The sequence below is a fragment of the Blennius ocellaris genome (genome assembly GCF_963422515.1).
Source record: "Blennius ocellaris genome assembly, chromosome: 14".
Classification (NCBI taxonomy): Eukaryota; Metazoa; Chordata; class Actinopteri; order Blenniiformes; family Blenniidae; genus Blennius; species Blennius ocellaris.
In genome coordinates this window covers 25064262-25079952 of record NC_137663.1, presented here as the reverse complement: position 1 = coordinate 25079952, position 15691 = coordinate 25064262, and the positions used below count along the sequence as shown (strand labels likewise).

General features: G+C 46.9%; 2 protein-coding genes across 5 annotated transcripts; one reads left to right on the top strand and one right to left on the bottom strand.

Moving 5' to 3' along the window:
- Nucleotides 1–2298: 2298 nt before the first annotated feature.
- Nucleotides 2299–11671, top strand: zbtb21 (zinc finger and BTB domain containing 21). Its single transcript, XM_080508198.1, has 2 exons — nucleotides 2299–2436; nucleotides 6647–11671. Exons 1-2 carry the CDS (start codon nucleotides 2313–2315, stop codon nucleotides 9745–9747), a joined length of 3225 nt encoding a protein of 1074 aa, XP_080364324.1. The 5' UTR covers nucleotides 2299–2312; the 3' UTR covers nucleotides 9748–11671.
- A 487-nt stretch (nucleotides 11672–12158) lies between these two features.
- Nucleotides 12159–15559, bottom strand: atg101 (autophagy related 101). Of its 4 annotated transcripts, none has more exons than XM_080509484.1 (3): nucleotides 15436–15559; nucleotides 14293–14673; nucleotides 12159–13289 (listed from the first exon to the last, which is right to left on the bottom strand). In XM_080509484.1, the coding sequence occupies exons 2-3, from the start codon at nucleotides 14542–14544 to the stop codon at nucleotides 12885–12887; spliced, it is 657 nt and encodes a 218-aa protein (XP_080365610.1). In that variant the 5' UTR covers nucleotides 14545–14673; nucleotides 15436–15559; the 3' UTR covers nucleotides 12159–12884. The 4 variants fall into 4 exon arrangements, with proteins under 4 accessions (XP_080365610.1, XP_080365608.1, XP_080365611.1 ...); XM_080509482.1 differs by lacking the exon at nucleotides 15436–15559 and adding an exon at nucleotides 14933–15014; XM_080509485.1 differs by lacking the exon at nucleotides 15436–15559 and adding an exon at nucleotides 14910–14995.
- Between the last annotated feature and the right edge of the window lie 132 nt (nucleotides 15560–15691).

The following is a 15691-nucleotide window of genomic DNA, read 5'->3' as shown; positions in this document are numbered from 1 at the left end:
GAACTTCCCTGCCATTTTGCCCACATGTCTTTATTCGGCTTATGTGGAGGAGCAGTGGGGAGATAAGTCGTTGTCTGGTTGTTCAGATTTCATGGCTGCCCGATACACGGGTCGGATCGCGTCGCATGCTCCCAATGCGTGGTTCCTATAACATCCTCCCTCTGTAGTAATGAGGTGTGAACACAGGCCCGATTAAACTGCCGCCACTCATCACGCCGTAATGACCGGGTTCATGCCGGCGCACTGGAGTGGATGCAGGGAGGCGCCGTCAGCTGAGGTCCCTGCACACTTGGAGCTTTTGATGAAGACGGGCGGGCCCCGGCTGCCGCACTGGATCATGAGGCTTGATTCCCATGTTGCTCACGTGGCGGCTCAGGAAGAGGCCTGCAGGGCGAATACACCTAACAACAAATCCCCACTGGATGCCAGTAATGACACAAATCTACCGCTGTGCTATAGTGACTCTGTTTCAGAGGGGACCTAATTAGCTTGGTTGGGGGGTTGGGGTGGGGGGGGGGGGGGGGGGGGGGTGGTTAGTCACAGGCACATTATACTGTATCTGCGCTGTTAAATCCATTTTAGACAACCTCTTGTGTTGTTGAAATGCATTTATCGCATAAAAAGATTAAAATCGGTGGATGACCAAACACACAGCAACTATATTTCCTGCACATCTAAAAAAAAATACCGACCTAAATTAATTTGCAATCTGATGGTTTTTACATGCGTCACAGTTTTTGCAACGTTACAGGAACCGGCGTGAGAGTGTGAACCACTACAGCCGCCACCGAGCAGCCCCTTTCATCTGCAGCGTACAGCCACGTATTGAAGCTTGGTAGGTGAAAGGCCGTCCGGCAGCCTCTCCACCGAGTGCTTTGAAGAGCAGGTTAGATCTCAGCAGTCTGACTACAAGCAGCTCAGTGACAAAGAGTAAAGCCAGAACTTTGATGTCCGAAGTCTAAACAAGACATGGTTTAGAATTATTTTAAACAAAAAATTTTTATATGTCTTTTTTTTGGGGGGGGGGATTCTTTATTAATTAGAAAATAAGCAGAAACATCCATGTGTGTCTTTTCTTCGACGATAAAACAGGATCAGATGTTTCCCAGTCTGAATATGTCAATAACGCAGCCTTGCTTCATGTGGTGTCTTTGAAAAATACACAGTATGTGGCATGGTGTTCCTCAGCTGTACATGTAATGGCAGGTATTCAAGGGTTTCCTGGCCTTGGAGTCCACTGCCCTGCGGGTTACAGCATGTAGGCTTTCGACAGAGCGTCATGGCAACAGATTCATCGCATTCAAATGTGTCAGAGCTGAGGCTCCTCAAACATTCCCCACCTGGATTAGATTTCAGGATACCCTCGTGTCAAGGTTTGGTAAATGTTGGTGGGTATCGGCACATTTAGTGGATCAAATTGAAATAGAAACCTCTCTCAGGAAAATGTATCATATTTGTGAGAAAGGCACATTTAAACTAAGGTAAGGTTAAGAGGTTAGTCAATTGAGTAGATGTAAGGTGATTCTTAGGGATATATTTGTTTTTGTTTATGTTTGAGGAGGCATTTAGTCTGCAGCAACGAATGGATCTTGATATTAATGCAGACACAGCAGTTATGCGCATGCATAAGAAAAAATAAAGGGGTTTCACTGTAGAAAAGTAAATAAGTCAATAAGTGTCTGGGTATTTCCAGGTGCACTCAATAGTATGGAAATTAGGGTACGACAAACCCTATGTTAATATTATGACAAAGGTGTTGGTGAGTGGACGAAAGGCTCGCTGGCAGAAAAACTATGACAATTAACGAGTTCTCCTGGAAGAATGGCGAGAAAACTTCAGAATATTACAATCGTCGCTACTGTCCATTCGTCGGTGTGTTGTTGTTTTTTTCCAGGATTCCGATTGGTTAGGATGGCTTTATGCTTCTCATTACACTGCCACCTCGAGCTTTGGCATAGTAGCAATTAACAAGATTTTTGCAAATTTTATATATTTATTTTTTTTTAATGATGTGCCGTGAACAATGTTATTTTTGAAAACATAGAGGGGGAAACATCCATTTTTGTAAATATATAAATGTGGGCTATGGTGTACAAGCAATGAAATAATTATTTGTATCTGTATCAAAATCAGGATTATTGCTTTTTGTAATGAATTACATCTTCAGCTGCTGATTGAAAAAAAATAAATAAATATGGCCTGTCCCTTTAAATTAGCTTCAGCCTTCGTCTCGCCCCCGCCACTCAGCCAGCCAATCAGCGCGCGATGCACGTGACGAGCGTTCTTTGCGATGACTTCATCTTTGGTGTGGGATGACGTCAAATTCAAGATGGATGGAATCACGAGCAGCGCGCAGAAAGCGACACAACCGTGAGGGGAGAAAAAAAAAAGTCCCGGCGGCCGCGCGGAGAGCAGAGCCGAGTCACGACGGGCAGGGTAAGTGCGGCTCCGCTACCGAACTTGAAGCTCCGCCGGCCGGGAGGGGGTCCGCGGAGGGAGGGAGGGAGAGGGGAGGGGGGGGGGGGGCCGGGGCAGAGTTGGTGAGAGTGCTGTTGAGGACAAGAAGCTTCCTCCACCCCCCCTCTTTTCCTCCCTGACGTAACTCGACCAGGCGGTTAGAGCCGCCGTTAAAACCCGGCCAGCTCCGACCCGTTCCGCGGCCGCTGCGCCGCGTCGGGGCCGGCGGGAGCTGGCGGCGGCGGCGGGGTGGAGGGGGACGTAAACAGACTTCCAGTGGGGGGCAGCGGGCTCGCTTCAGTCCACCGCGGCGGTTGTGTTGTCATTCCGGGGCTACGTCCATTGAAACGCGCTTAACTTTTCCCCTCATGGTGTGTGTGTGTGTGTGTGTGTGTCCCCCCCCCCTGCTGTGGACGGCGGAGCGGCCGCGGCCTGGACACCTCCGGCCGCGGCTGGCTGGCTGGCTCCTCCTCCGGCCGCCGCCGCTCCTCCAGCTCCGGACTGCTCCTGCCGCGTGTGAGCGCGGGCAGCTGAAGTTGTCAGTCCGGGGGATTGAGCCACGTCTCAGGGATGATCTAATGCCCTAAAGCCCCGCGGAGCTCCCCCCCCTCCCTCCCCTCCCCGGAGGAACGTCCCCCCCCCCCCTCTGTATTCTCACCAGTTTTCACTCACGCATGTTTAGTTTCTGATGAATGAATGAATGAAGTGTCAATGTGGAATAACAAGCCATCCGGCCACAGCTTTCATAGTAAAACACCCTGGGTGCGATTTACTTTCAATTCTGAGACAATAAAAACAAGCACGTTTCGCTCTGTACTGGAACGACCGTCGTTTCTCTGGCTGGTCGCTTTCCCACTTATTTAGATTCCCGAAGGTGATTTTTGAAAAATGAGTCATCGGTGTGTCACCAAGCCTGAATCAGGGGCTTTTCAGACAACCCCGCAAAAAAAGCCCATTGAGATTGTGATCTTTTTCCATAGAAATTATTTGATTTTTCATCATAGGTCCTCTGCGCCAACAACAGAGAAAAATATTAAAGTTTAAATTTAAAGGTTATTTTACGGGTCCAGCCCAGTCGCAGTGAACCTGATCTGTCATCGAGCTATATTTGGCACAAGTTTTACACAGCGACGTTTTGGAAACGATAATCTGTTTACATGGAAATGATGTAGTTTTCATGTTTGGTCACTAGTGGGTGCTGTTTAAAGCCTCACACACGCGCACAGAGAACAATACGCTATAAACATTGACATTGGGTTTACATGGACATTCGCATGGACAGACGACCAAGTTAGACTTTTATTGTGGTGACTGTCAACTGTAAAACTACCAAGTCCCACTGTAGACAAACATCGTTGTTATTGCCGTTGTTATATGTGCAGAAGAACTACAGTGTATTTCCGTCATCAACGCAGAGGCTGAACCCAGACGCTTCCAGAACGTTGTGTTTTCATCCGTTTCCGTGGCAACTGAGTCAAAGAGTTTTCAAGAAGTTGTATTTTTAGCGATTCTAATCAGCGTTGTCATGTAAATAAACACCCAAAATGCAACAGAACTTTTGCATTTCAACTTAAACGTTGTGTAAACAGGACCTAAAACTCAAACTTCACTAAAATAACCATCTTATCATTATATCAGAATAATATAATCATGACAAATAAGGAGAACTAGGCTGTCATTGGTTTGTCAGTTATCTTTACTCATAATAACCTATAAATAGAAATTATTTGGCTTTGTTTAAATTTGTTATTTAATTTATTCACATAAATGATTGAATTCTGTGAAAATAAACCTTCCCATGCCTGTTGATCAGTTTGCCATTGATTTGAATCCAGTGTTCAACAGTTGTAGGCAGTGAAAACTGTGTTTCAATAGAATCAAATATATATATAAATTCTTTATTAATCCCAGACAGAAATTCTTGTACGGCGTTGCTCCACGCAGAATAGAAACTAAATAAAGAGAACAGAAAATTAAAAAATAAATCGAAAGGAAGGATATGTTTCCACTGAATCCACCACAGTCCTGATGCTGAATGCTGCTGCTGTGTATTTAGTATACATAGCGAAAGCTGAGCTGTATTAGTTTCACCTGTTCAAAGCCTCCGAGAGCTTCAAAGCCTCTGAAATGTCTTTGAAGTGAGACCAGTGGAAAATAGACGTTAAGATCATTTCGATAACAACATCCATTTCAGGGTTTCTTTCATTCCATTTATTTTTCCTGATCTGATATCTGATAATTTCTGACAAGAAAAAGCAATAATCTGATGATAGAGATTTGTTTTGAGGAGGAAGAATGAAGACGGGTGACCGTAATTAATGCAAGTTAAGGATTTCTAAAATATTCCATTAGGAAAATAAGGTATAATAGTATTAAAAAAAACACAAGTAATCTGAAGAAAAATTAAGGTGAAATCGCAACAAAAAAAAAATACTCCAACGGCAGAGGTTATTCAATTATCATTGCAGCTCAGAGACTAAGTGTATGACAATTTCTAACCTCGTTGAATTTATGGCCTGTCTGGACCTTTTTTCATACATATTGTTCTGCGGAAACAGGTTCTTCCTCTGATGTCAGTCAGAGGAGTGAAAAGCCTTTAATTCAAAGGTGCACGTTAAAGGACATCCTGCACCACCGCTTATTAGTGAGAGTGGTTTTACAGAGCTGCGTTTTCATACCTTCAAACACAATTTAATGCCCATTAAGCCGCTGTTTGTCTTTCTGTTTATGGCAGATTTGTAGTTTTACAAGGCGCCGTTGCCACAAAAGCAAATCTCAGGATTTATAATCATGAACAACAGCGAGAGTAGTGAAATAAATCCAGTATCACAATGCAACGTGAACAAATGAGTATTTTTTTTCTCTGCACAGACTGTACATGTACTGTACATGTACTCCATTTCTGTCTCCTTCAAACTGCAATAACACACAATCTCCAACAGTAACATGCTTTGTGCAACTTGTATGATCATAACAAACACAAATACAGAATCTCTTATCAAAGAAAGATAAAGGTGCTATTCCCTGTCGCCACTAGGTGGCAGTGTTGTAACCCTGCCCCTGACTTTGTTCCAGCAAACATGTCAGTGAAGCAGGAAGTTGAGCCACTCTGCACACAGCTGCTAACAAGGCTGACCAGTGAAAAACAATCTGTGGAGTTAAATCAGAATCTGTACAGAGTTTTAGGGAATTGATCTGTAATATTGCATTTTTATTAAACCCTCCTGCATACGCAGTATATGCAGCACTGTTCGAGTGAACTTTTTAGTATTTCAGACCTGCAAATAAGAACTAATGACAAGTTTAGATTCATTCAAAAAAGCGTTTAAATGGACCATTGTCAAACCACCTATAGGATGCAAGTAAATAGTGAAAGATATGGATCATTAAATCACGTTTCATGAGAGTCAAACAGAAAGTAATGAAAGATTGCAAACTCGTTGCTGTCAAGTTACTGTATTTTGCACCAGAAGGTATCATTAACATGTACTTCATTATTAGGATATAAATGTATTGTATGTACAGAGTAACGTAACGAAGTCATTTATCATCCCATCTTGAAGTGCAATACAAGAAATTAGTGATTATGTTTCTACAGATGTATGTATAGAAAAGGGAACCTCAGTTATGTTATTCATGAATATATATATATATATATATATATATACCACTGTACTTTACATATGTGGATAAATATGGACTAAATATACAGATATATAATACAGAAGTATAGTAAGACCAGCGTGAGTTCAGATTGAGAACAATTATGTTGAGATTGCAGTCATTTTCTGTTGTAATTGTTTATTTGAAAAAGAAAATAAAATAGACCTTTTTCATCAATATACTCTGCACCACAGCAAAGAACTTTAATTTTTAACACTTTAAAGATTAAATTCAAAGCTTATTATGGCATTATTTCACCGGTCGGGCCCACTGGGGATAAAATGTTTACTTAAAATGTTGTAAATGGGCCATCTATCTATCTTCATCTATTTCAGCAGATTTTTTGTTTAATCGTCTTAAAATTATTACTGATTTCGACATTGAAGCCATAGTTATTATCATTTGCTGAGTCACGGTTGTGTTAGTCGATGCGCAGGTTAGTGTGCCTTTATAAACCACCTGCTGCTTCTTCCATTACATAAACAGAATAATTGGTTTAACAGAATCTCCTTGTTTTGTCTTTCAGCCATGGAGAGTCTGGTGCATTACAGTAACCCCTCCCACGCCCTCTCGGTGCTGGGCGTCCTCAATGAGCAGAGGCTGCGGGGACAGATGTGCGATGTGGTTCTGGTTGTGGCCGACCAAAAGTACAAGGCCCACAGGAGTGTGTTGGCTGCCAGCAGTGAGTATTTCCAGTCCCTCTTCACACAGATGGACACGGACTCGCTGAAAGTTGTGAACCTGGACTTCTGCGAGCCCGACGCCTTCGAGATAGTTTTGAATTACATTTACTCCTCCTCACTCTTTGTGGACAAAGGCAGCCTGGCAGCCATTCAAGAGCTGGGCTACAGCCTTGGAATCCCTTTCCTCACCAACATAGTGTCAACGAGGCCCAACGCTTCCTACTGCGTGTCTAGAAAAAGACTTTCCTTCTCTGAGGGGGACGAGAACGACGTCCAGACAAGAAGCGTCATTGTGTGTCGAGTTCGAAATGACACGGCCCACTCCTCCCGCTCCAATTATCAGAGGAAAACCTCAGAGAGGCCGTCGTCTTGCCGCCCCGCTCGACACGCCGCCGAGCCGCCGTCGGAACACAACTCGTGCGAGTCGGCCAGGAAATCCGAACGCGGCGGGGAACCGACAGAGCAGAGCCTGCCTCCCGAAAGGAAATCCACCTATCCGTACGCGTCGATCTTGAAGGGCGACCCATCTCACATCATGTCTGTCCGGCCCCAGCTGACCTCGTCGGTGTCCTTCAGCGACGCCGAAGTGCCACACGTCAGCCGGCAGTGCGACGTCGCGCAGGGCGTGAAAGAGGAGCAGGAGGAGCGGGAGCCCAACTACCATACCAAAGTGCCCTTCCCGGGTCAGGCCGGCGAGGCCAGCCAGACCATCGACCGGAGCGGTCCGCTCATCAAAAGCCTTCTCCGAAGATCGCTGTCCATGGACAGCCCCATTCCGGTCTTCTCGCCCACTCTGGAGCTCAAGGAGCTGCAAAACAGGGAACAGTCGGTTGTTAAAATGGCGTCAAAAGCAGCCGTGCCAGAAACGACCGCCCACAACGGCAATTCTACAAGAACATCTCCTCTGGTCCTCAGGTTGAAGTACCCCAACAGGTACGATGAAGAAACTCAGGTAGAAAAGCACTTCAGTGTGAAAGCCGAGCCGAGCAGCCCCCTCGCCGACCCCATGGACATTATCCGAATCACGGTCGGGGACGCGTTGCCGGTCAACTTCAGAGACTTCCAAGACAATTTCGATAATGTTCCCAGCGTGGAAGTGAACCCTCCGTTGAAAAGGAAGGACAGGCCGGACAACAGGAGGTATCCCTTCAAGAAGAGCAATTTTTTTAAAGAACACGCGGTCGACGTGTCGGACGCCGGACTTCAGCAGGCCGCCGGCGACTCGAACGACAACAGCGCGGAGCCGCCGGCGAACAAGATCTTCAAGTGCTGGAACTGTCTGAAGGTTTTCCGCTCCAGTGCCGGACTGCACCGTCACGTGAACATGTATCACAACCCAGACAAGCCGTACGCTTGCGACATCTGCCACAAGCGCTTCCATACCAACTTCAAAGTGTGGACCCACTACCAGACTCAGCATGGCGTGGTGCAGAACCCGGCCTCCTCCAGCACCACCGTGATGGATGAGAAATTTCAAAAGAAGCTGATAGACATCGTGCGGGAGAGAGAAATAAAGAAAGCGCTGCTCTGGAAGCTGAAGAGGAACAAGCAGGGCCTGCAGTCGCCTGCTTTCGCCAAAAAGAGAACAAGGCCCAGTTTTATATGTCCGTATTGTGGGAAAGTGTTTGTTTTCCAGTCTCAGTACAGGCAGCATTTGAAGACGCACCCTGCGGAGAAAGCCGAGCAGGGCATTGCGGACGAGGGCATGCTCTACCAGGACCAGGAGCAGGACCAGGACCAGGAGGAGGACCGAGAGCGGGAGCAGGACGACGTGGATCAGCAGAAGAGTCCCGACTCCGACATGTACTCCTGCAGGCTTTGCAACGTGAAGCTGTCGTCCCTCTTGGAACAGGGCGATCACGAGCGGGGCTGCCGACACGCCACCGTGTGCCCGTACTGCGGCCTCCGCTTCTCCAGCCCCGTCGTCAAGAAGGACCACGAGGCCCACTGCAAGTACAAGAAACTCACATGCCTGGAGTGCATGCGCACCTTCAAGTCCTCCTTCAGCATATGGCGCCACCAGGTGGAGGTCCACAACCACAACATGATGACTGTTAAAGACCAGACTCACCCGAGGCACCGACAGGACGACGGCGAGGCCGCCGAGATGCTCAAGGAGGAGCAGTACGACGACGACCCCCCGGCGCCGGGGGGCTCCAGGGAGAACGTCAGCTACAGCGACTCGTCGGGGCCGCCCATGTACGATTCCGAGGACTCCTCGTCCTACGTGCCTGAGGACCTGAGCATGGCTCATCACGGCCGGCTGGTGGTGAAGGAGGAGCCGATGGAGGAGGCCGTGAGCGAGACGGACGGCGCCGACGCCGCGAAAGCCGCGGCCGAGGAGGCCGGCGTGTGGCCGTGCGAGAAGTGCGGGAGCCTCTTCAGCTCCCGCAAAGACCTGGAGCGCCACCAGGAGCTGCTGTGCCACATCAAGCCCTTCATCTGTCACATCTGCAACAAAGCCTTCAGGACCAACTTCCGCCTTTGGAGCCACTTCCAGTCCCACATGCCAATCGCGAACGAACCTGAAGCCAAAGAGATCGACCGGCACCCCTTGCCCCTCTCCCCCTCCCCTCCACCCCGGCCCCAGACCCCGGAGAGGCCCTCGCCGCCGCAGGCCCCCGTTCTCAAACCCGCCCAGGCGGCGCCGGTCGTCAGCGCCGTGTTGGAGGAGTCCAGCAGCCCCGAGCCCTGCAGCTCGTCTCAGAACAAGCCGGCCAGGCCGGAGCCGGAGGGGCTGGCCGGCGAGCACAGCCCCGTGTCGCGGTCCAACAGCGTGGAGAACAATCCTGGCGGCCCTCAGGAATCGGACTCGCTCTTCTACCACGCGCCGTCACTCTCCGCCCTCATGTTCAAGAGGCAGTACATGTGCAAACTCTGCCACCGGACCTTTAAGACGGCGTTCAGCCTGTGGAGCCACGAGCAGAGTCACAGCCACATGTAAGCAGCAGAGACAAACACACACCTCAGCCTACAGACACAATGACTTCGAATGTATAGCTTACTCTTATAGCTCGCCTCCAATGTCATTTATTGAAGTGGCCATGTTGATTAGAGGTGTAAACGTGAATGTGCAATCAAGTGCTAGATTCCTCTGTGAGATGAGATGATTATCAATGGTTTCACTTTGGTTTTTCCTTTCCAATTGAGCTTGTATGGATTTCTCTTTTTAGTTGTCGACTCGTATTAAAGTAGGTGTTTTTTTGGAGAAAACGAAACGAGGTGTACAGTCGCTTCCCCGGGGGGGCGGCCGTGTGCCTCGTTTTCTCCGAGTGTGGACAAAGTGCTTTAAAGTTCAGTCAAAGAGTAGTGCTTTGTTTTGCTTTCGTATCCGATCTATCTCTCGGCGTTGAGTGACGTCCCCTTCGGATAATATCGGTGCCCCCCCCCCCCAATATGCACTTTGTTTACCGGTTCGGGATCCGTCGTCGGGAGGCGTGGTGGGCGGGAGTCAGACTGAGCATTCCTGCATTCTCTCCTCGCAGAGTCTTATATTGCGTTTACATCACCCGCGGAGGAACGACGGTGAGAAACACGACATTTCTATCGATTTACGCCTGCCGGTTCGTCAGTGTAACGAGGCAGAAGAACACATCACGTCGGAGATGGTGGCAAACAAAAATCCACCGGGCCACTTTCCTTCTCGACTCGATTGGCGCGTCACAAGAGATTTTCTAAGATTTTCTACAAATGCGAGATATTTACTTTATTACAGACGGAGGGTGACGTTTTTAACTGCGTGAACAAATTCCAAAAGTCAGGAAGGTTTGGATGCGGAATGGCTCGTGTAATTAAAACCCACACAGTTGAAGGAGGCTCCACCGCCTTGAAGGCGAAAGACGATGAAATTTGTAAATGGCTCTGGGAAAATATCCCGTTTTTGTTTTTGTTTTTTTTTTAAATGTGCTCAGGCCGTCATGTGAGAATCCATCAGAGAAACTAAAGAGACTGGGGGAACTTGTAAATCCCACATAATGCCATTAATGTCCTCACCACACTACCTGCTGGGAATAATCTGGAATATTTATAGCAAAACGTGTGCCGTGGCTCCGCGCTGCAGATTCTGGGTGTATTTGAACAATGAAATTGTTGGAATTTAAACTCCCCGGTTAATAGTCGTACACTGATGGAGCTCAAAGAATTTGGTTGTTTTCTAAAAAAGCTTTACTGCGCTTTGATGGCCTTATGCAACTTTTGGGGAGAGAAAAAAAGAAAAGAAATATTTTGTTATTTTACGGAAAAAGCACAACAGTTTCCGACGACTCAGGCATTCGGAGGTGGTGACGTCAAAGGGGGGGGGAAGAGAAAGCAGATCTTTAATTCTCTGAATGGTAAAAGAGTGTTTTCCTGCTTCCTGAAGATTTCTTATGAGAGATTGTGTTTTGATTGTATTACAATTGTATTCTTGTACAAGTATATACTTCTGCTTCGGCTTGATGGGTTTAGAGACTTTGTTATGAGTTATTAGAAGTCGGGGAAACGTTGCGAGACGTTTCCCCGCCCAACGGAGCGACTGGATCGGCGTCGGGAACGTGAAAACTCCCTGCCGAGACCCTGTATTGGTAACTGCTCTTCATTTCTGACGGAAACTATTAGACTCGTGTACATGGAGGTGTTTGTATTCTGGATTTTGTACCGATTTTTTTCTTTTCTTTTGTTAGTAAACAGAAGTTTTATCTTTCTAGTATTCTCGTGCTCTCACTGCAATAATGAATATTTGTATCAGCATTGGTTGCATTGCCGTTGCTTTCCGAGACTTGCAGCTGTTTTTGTGTTTAGGTTTTTCTACAGTTTTTTTTTTTTTTTGTGCTTCATTTCTGTAATAAAGAGTAACAATGGAGTGAAAATACAGTCGTATTTGGTGCTGTTGGGATGGCGTCATCTTTGTGTGTGTGTGTGTGTGTGAGACATCCTTACAAGGAAGGTGATCTCAGTTTAACTTTCACAGGCAACAAACTGGTTTCACACAATATTCTCATCTAATCCGCTCCGTGTTCCAGAGTAATCACAGTATTTAAACCGAGGATGTGGAACATGAGGCTCCAATCTGGCCGAGCCGCCAAGCAAATGCTAAGAATTTCAGAGAAAACTTCTTAATTTCACTTTTTTCCACCAGAACATTTAATTAAAATTGACTTTCTGTTGAGATTGTTGTAATTTCCCTTAGTTTGTTCTTATAGAAATTAGGTGACCACACAGTAAAATGTCACCATGTGGGAATGTATTTCTCATCTCATGGGGTCTTTTAATGATAAATGTTTTATATCACCGTGAAAAGAAAATAAATTGCCGTGTGAGAGGTAGAAGCAAAGATTAAGCAAGAAACATTCTCCTGTCATTTCTAAATGACTTTAATAGACAAAGGCTACCATTGACATTTTTACACAGTGAAGCTTCGATACCGCCGTTTAAACCTTATTTACATTCTTAAAAAGCGCGTGTTCAGCAGTGAAAGAAGATCAAATCTACAAGTTTTTTTTCAAAGTATTGACACACACTGATGAGGCACACATAAGCATGTCAAAGGAAAACACACACACACGCTATGGTTTCCTGTTCCAGACTCGCGGGGTGTTTTTCCAGCTCTGGGCCACCGTGACAGTTTGAGACTGGAAGCGAGGGAGTGAACGGAGGAAACGGTGCCTTTACTTTGGAAAAATGGAAAAAGTGGAAATCCTGTCCTGTCCCCACGCGTAAGGTCACCCCGCAAACCTGCGGAAGTTTTTTTGTTTTTTTTTTACACCGACGAGGAAATGTGGTTTCATCGCCAAACCGGTTCTCTCAACACTTTTTCATCCGACTGAAAGTTGTGAAAGCAGTTTGGTTTTTTTTCTTCTCCGAACGAGCAACAAGATTTATTGTAAAATGTACAGACAAGCATTATTCGCGACGCAACTTTCCATGTAATCCTAGTGTTCTCATTGTTGTTTTTTTAACTTGCAGTTCAGAATCTTAAAAACAGAAATTATTTCAATCACTAATATGGCATCATCTTTTTGATTTTTTAAAAATTTCAAACAATACGATAACTGAGACGTGTGTGTGTGTGTGTGTGAGATCCTTATCCTGTGGACGGCGTCCTCACAGCGCCAGCGTGTCCTTGATCAGCCTCCTCATGGTGGTGCTGACGGACGTGCCCAGCGTGTCGGTGATCTGGAAGGTGATTTTGTAGAGGTACGGCTGGACGTCTTTGAGGCTGGTGTCGAACACGTTGTCCACCTCGGACTGCGTGGGCATCTTGGGCAGGTACTCGTGGCGGTTGATGACCTCCACCACGTTGATGACCTTCTCGCCCAGCTTCTCGCCCACCTTCTCCCTGCAGATCTGCCGCTCCTGCTCGTTGGCCAGGTTGACCACGTTGACCTTGATGCTCCACACCTCCCAGGGGATGCACTCGTCGGAGAAGGGCCAGCGGGACTTCTTCTTCTGGTAGAACTCCAGGGAGATCTGGCCCATCCCGTCACTGCCCGAGTTGCTCAGCGCGTCCTGCAAACCGAATACATTTTCCCTCTGTGTTATTCCAAGTTATTTAACTTCAGTTTTAAGAACAACTGTCACGGAGGTTGTCTATCATTTAACGTTTTTGGTCGTAGTGGTCAGCACTCTTGGGTTCCAATGCCGGCTGTACAGTTTTTTTAAATTACATTTCATTGACCCATATATAAACCTGGTTCAGAGCTGCTATGAGCATGCCAAACCTGTAGGGGGCAGTGTAACAAGAAGCGTAAAGCCATTCGAGCCAATCAGACTCCTGGATGATACAAAGTTAAGAATTGAAGATTGGACCGATAAAGAAGCGAAGCTCCTCCTAAATGTGGCAGTAGAATATGATGGAAAATGTAAAAAACAAAGCACTGCTTTCACAGGATGTATCATCACCATAAACTGTAAACACGAGTTGCCCACAGATGACGCTTCGATCACGTATTGTGAAGTAAATTCCCGCCGCTCCCTCTTTAGATGCAAACAGAGACACTGAGGCCACGTTTACAAGCACCTGGGTATTTACAAAACTGATATTTCTATGTGTTTAGGCTTTTATTTACACGTAAACACAGCTCCGAGCCTCCACAAACAATGATTTCTGAAAACTCCGGCCACAGTGGAAATTCAGAAAAACTCTTGTGTCTCTGTTTGCATCAAAAGAGCGCAGGGCGGAGATTACAATTCATGAGGCTGTGTTTTTCCTGGGATTCTGATTGACTATTATAGTTTCAGGCTTCTCTGAACCAGGTGTGCAAGCAGGTCTGGAAATATCAGTTTATGTAATAACCCAGGTACGTGTAAACGTGGCCTCGGTTTTCCCAAATCTGCAGCATTTATGTGTGAATGCAAGGTCGAAACGCAGAGAAATATCACTGTAATTGAATTGAATGCCAGTGTTTGGGCCAGATTCAGCCTGGAGTTTGACACGTGTAAACAAAGCAGGTCATGAGGCCTTCCAGCCTGTCGACAGTCGTTCAGCCACACGTCCACACCCCGACATTACCTTGAACTCGAACACGGCCTTCCTGATCACCCTGTCCAGCTCCTCCGAGGAAACCCGCACGAAGCTGAAGTCTATGAAGTCGCAGTCGATGTCCAGAGTTCCCACCGTGCCGATGGAGTAGGTGCCCTCCTTCTTGTAGTGGAACTTGCCGGTGCTGCGGTGCAGCAGGATGGTGTGCAGCAGAGCCAGCATGGACTCCTCCACCTGCCTGGCCTCCACCGTCACCTCGAGGACCTCTGAGCGACAATTCATGGCGAAGTTTGACTTTTGGTCATCGAGAAACGGCCGGTGTTTTGGATTGACTGGTTGCCCAGCGAAGTGGTGACCGTGACAGAGCTTAATAACCCGTCACAAAACCGGAGATGCCTTGGTCAACCGCATCTGCAATAGAATATAATTGTGTTAGTCTTATTTTAGCATCTGCGGCTGTTTTTAGCAGCAACGACTGAAGATAAAAAGACATCGGTCATCTGTTAACACCGAAACAAGTCTATCCGTAACACCGAAGCTAACACGGAGCTGCTGTTTATCAGGCGGAATGACGAAGATGTAATCAGTTTACCTCCACCAAAGTGCGAGGACAGTTTACCAGAGAGTAGTACAACACGAAGATTCACCTTATAAAATAAAATCGACCTACGTATACTTGACCGTTAGGACCCAAAGCAACGCGGTCGCTCGATGTTTGCTAACAAACATGATGATACGTCAGAGCAGGTGGGACACCGACGGGCAGTCACGTAGGACAAAATACCAATCCTGCGACGCGTTTTCTTTAATTTATGAGTCTGACGTCTATCCTTAGGAGTCCGTTTAATCGGGACTCGTGTGCTATGACATTTGTTGACGATTCGGCAAACTGTTGACCGAACATAAAGTAAAATCAGAGGCACCACAAACATAATTGCATCTGAACGCAGATGAAAGGAATTTTCTAGTTTGGAATTTTTTTTGTTTGTTTTAGTTTGGGATTAATGCTTCTATTAATTAAACCCCCCCCAAAAAAGTCACACGATAAAAACAAAACAAAAAATAAAATCAACAATGCTATCTTGATGTTCGCGTTTCACTTTATCGCTTCGTCACCGCGTCAATGTGGCTTTTACTTCGCATTTTTTTGCCGCGGTGCATTGTGGGACTTACAGTTTGTGCCACATATCCGTAACTTCGTCCAGTCCGACCGAGTCGACCAGTCCAGCGGGAAGGACCGGGGAAGGACCGCTCCGTCCACCCTCCACCATGCCGCCCCCCCACACCGGCCCCCGGGAAGCCCCGGCACCGCCTGCCCGAGCACGACCGCACACTTAGCGGATGAGACGGAAACTTTGGCGACGCGGCGGCTCGTGAGGAATTCGCTCGTTAAAGCGACCCGAGGCGAAGATTAGCCGACTGAGCTAAC

Coding starts and splice junctions, on each gene's coding strand:
- zbtb21 (XM_080508198.1), top strand. CDS start 2,313: ATGACGTCAAATTCAAGATGGATGGAATCACGAGCAGCGCGCAGAAAG. Junction 2,437..6,646: donor GCCGAGTCACGACGGGCAGG/GTAAGTGCGGCT, acceptor TTTGTCTTTCAG/CCATGGAGAGTCTGGTGCAT.
- atg101 (XM_080509484.1), bottom strand. CDS start 14,544: ATGAATTGTCGCTCAGAGGTCCTCGAGGTGACGGTGGAGGCCAGGCAG. Junction 13,290..14,292: donor AGGCCGTGTTCGAGTTCAAG/GTAATGTCGGGG, acceptor TTCGGTTTGCAG/GACGCGCTGAGCAACTCGGG.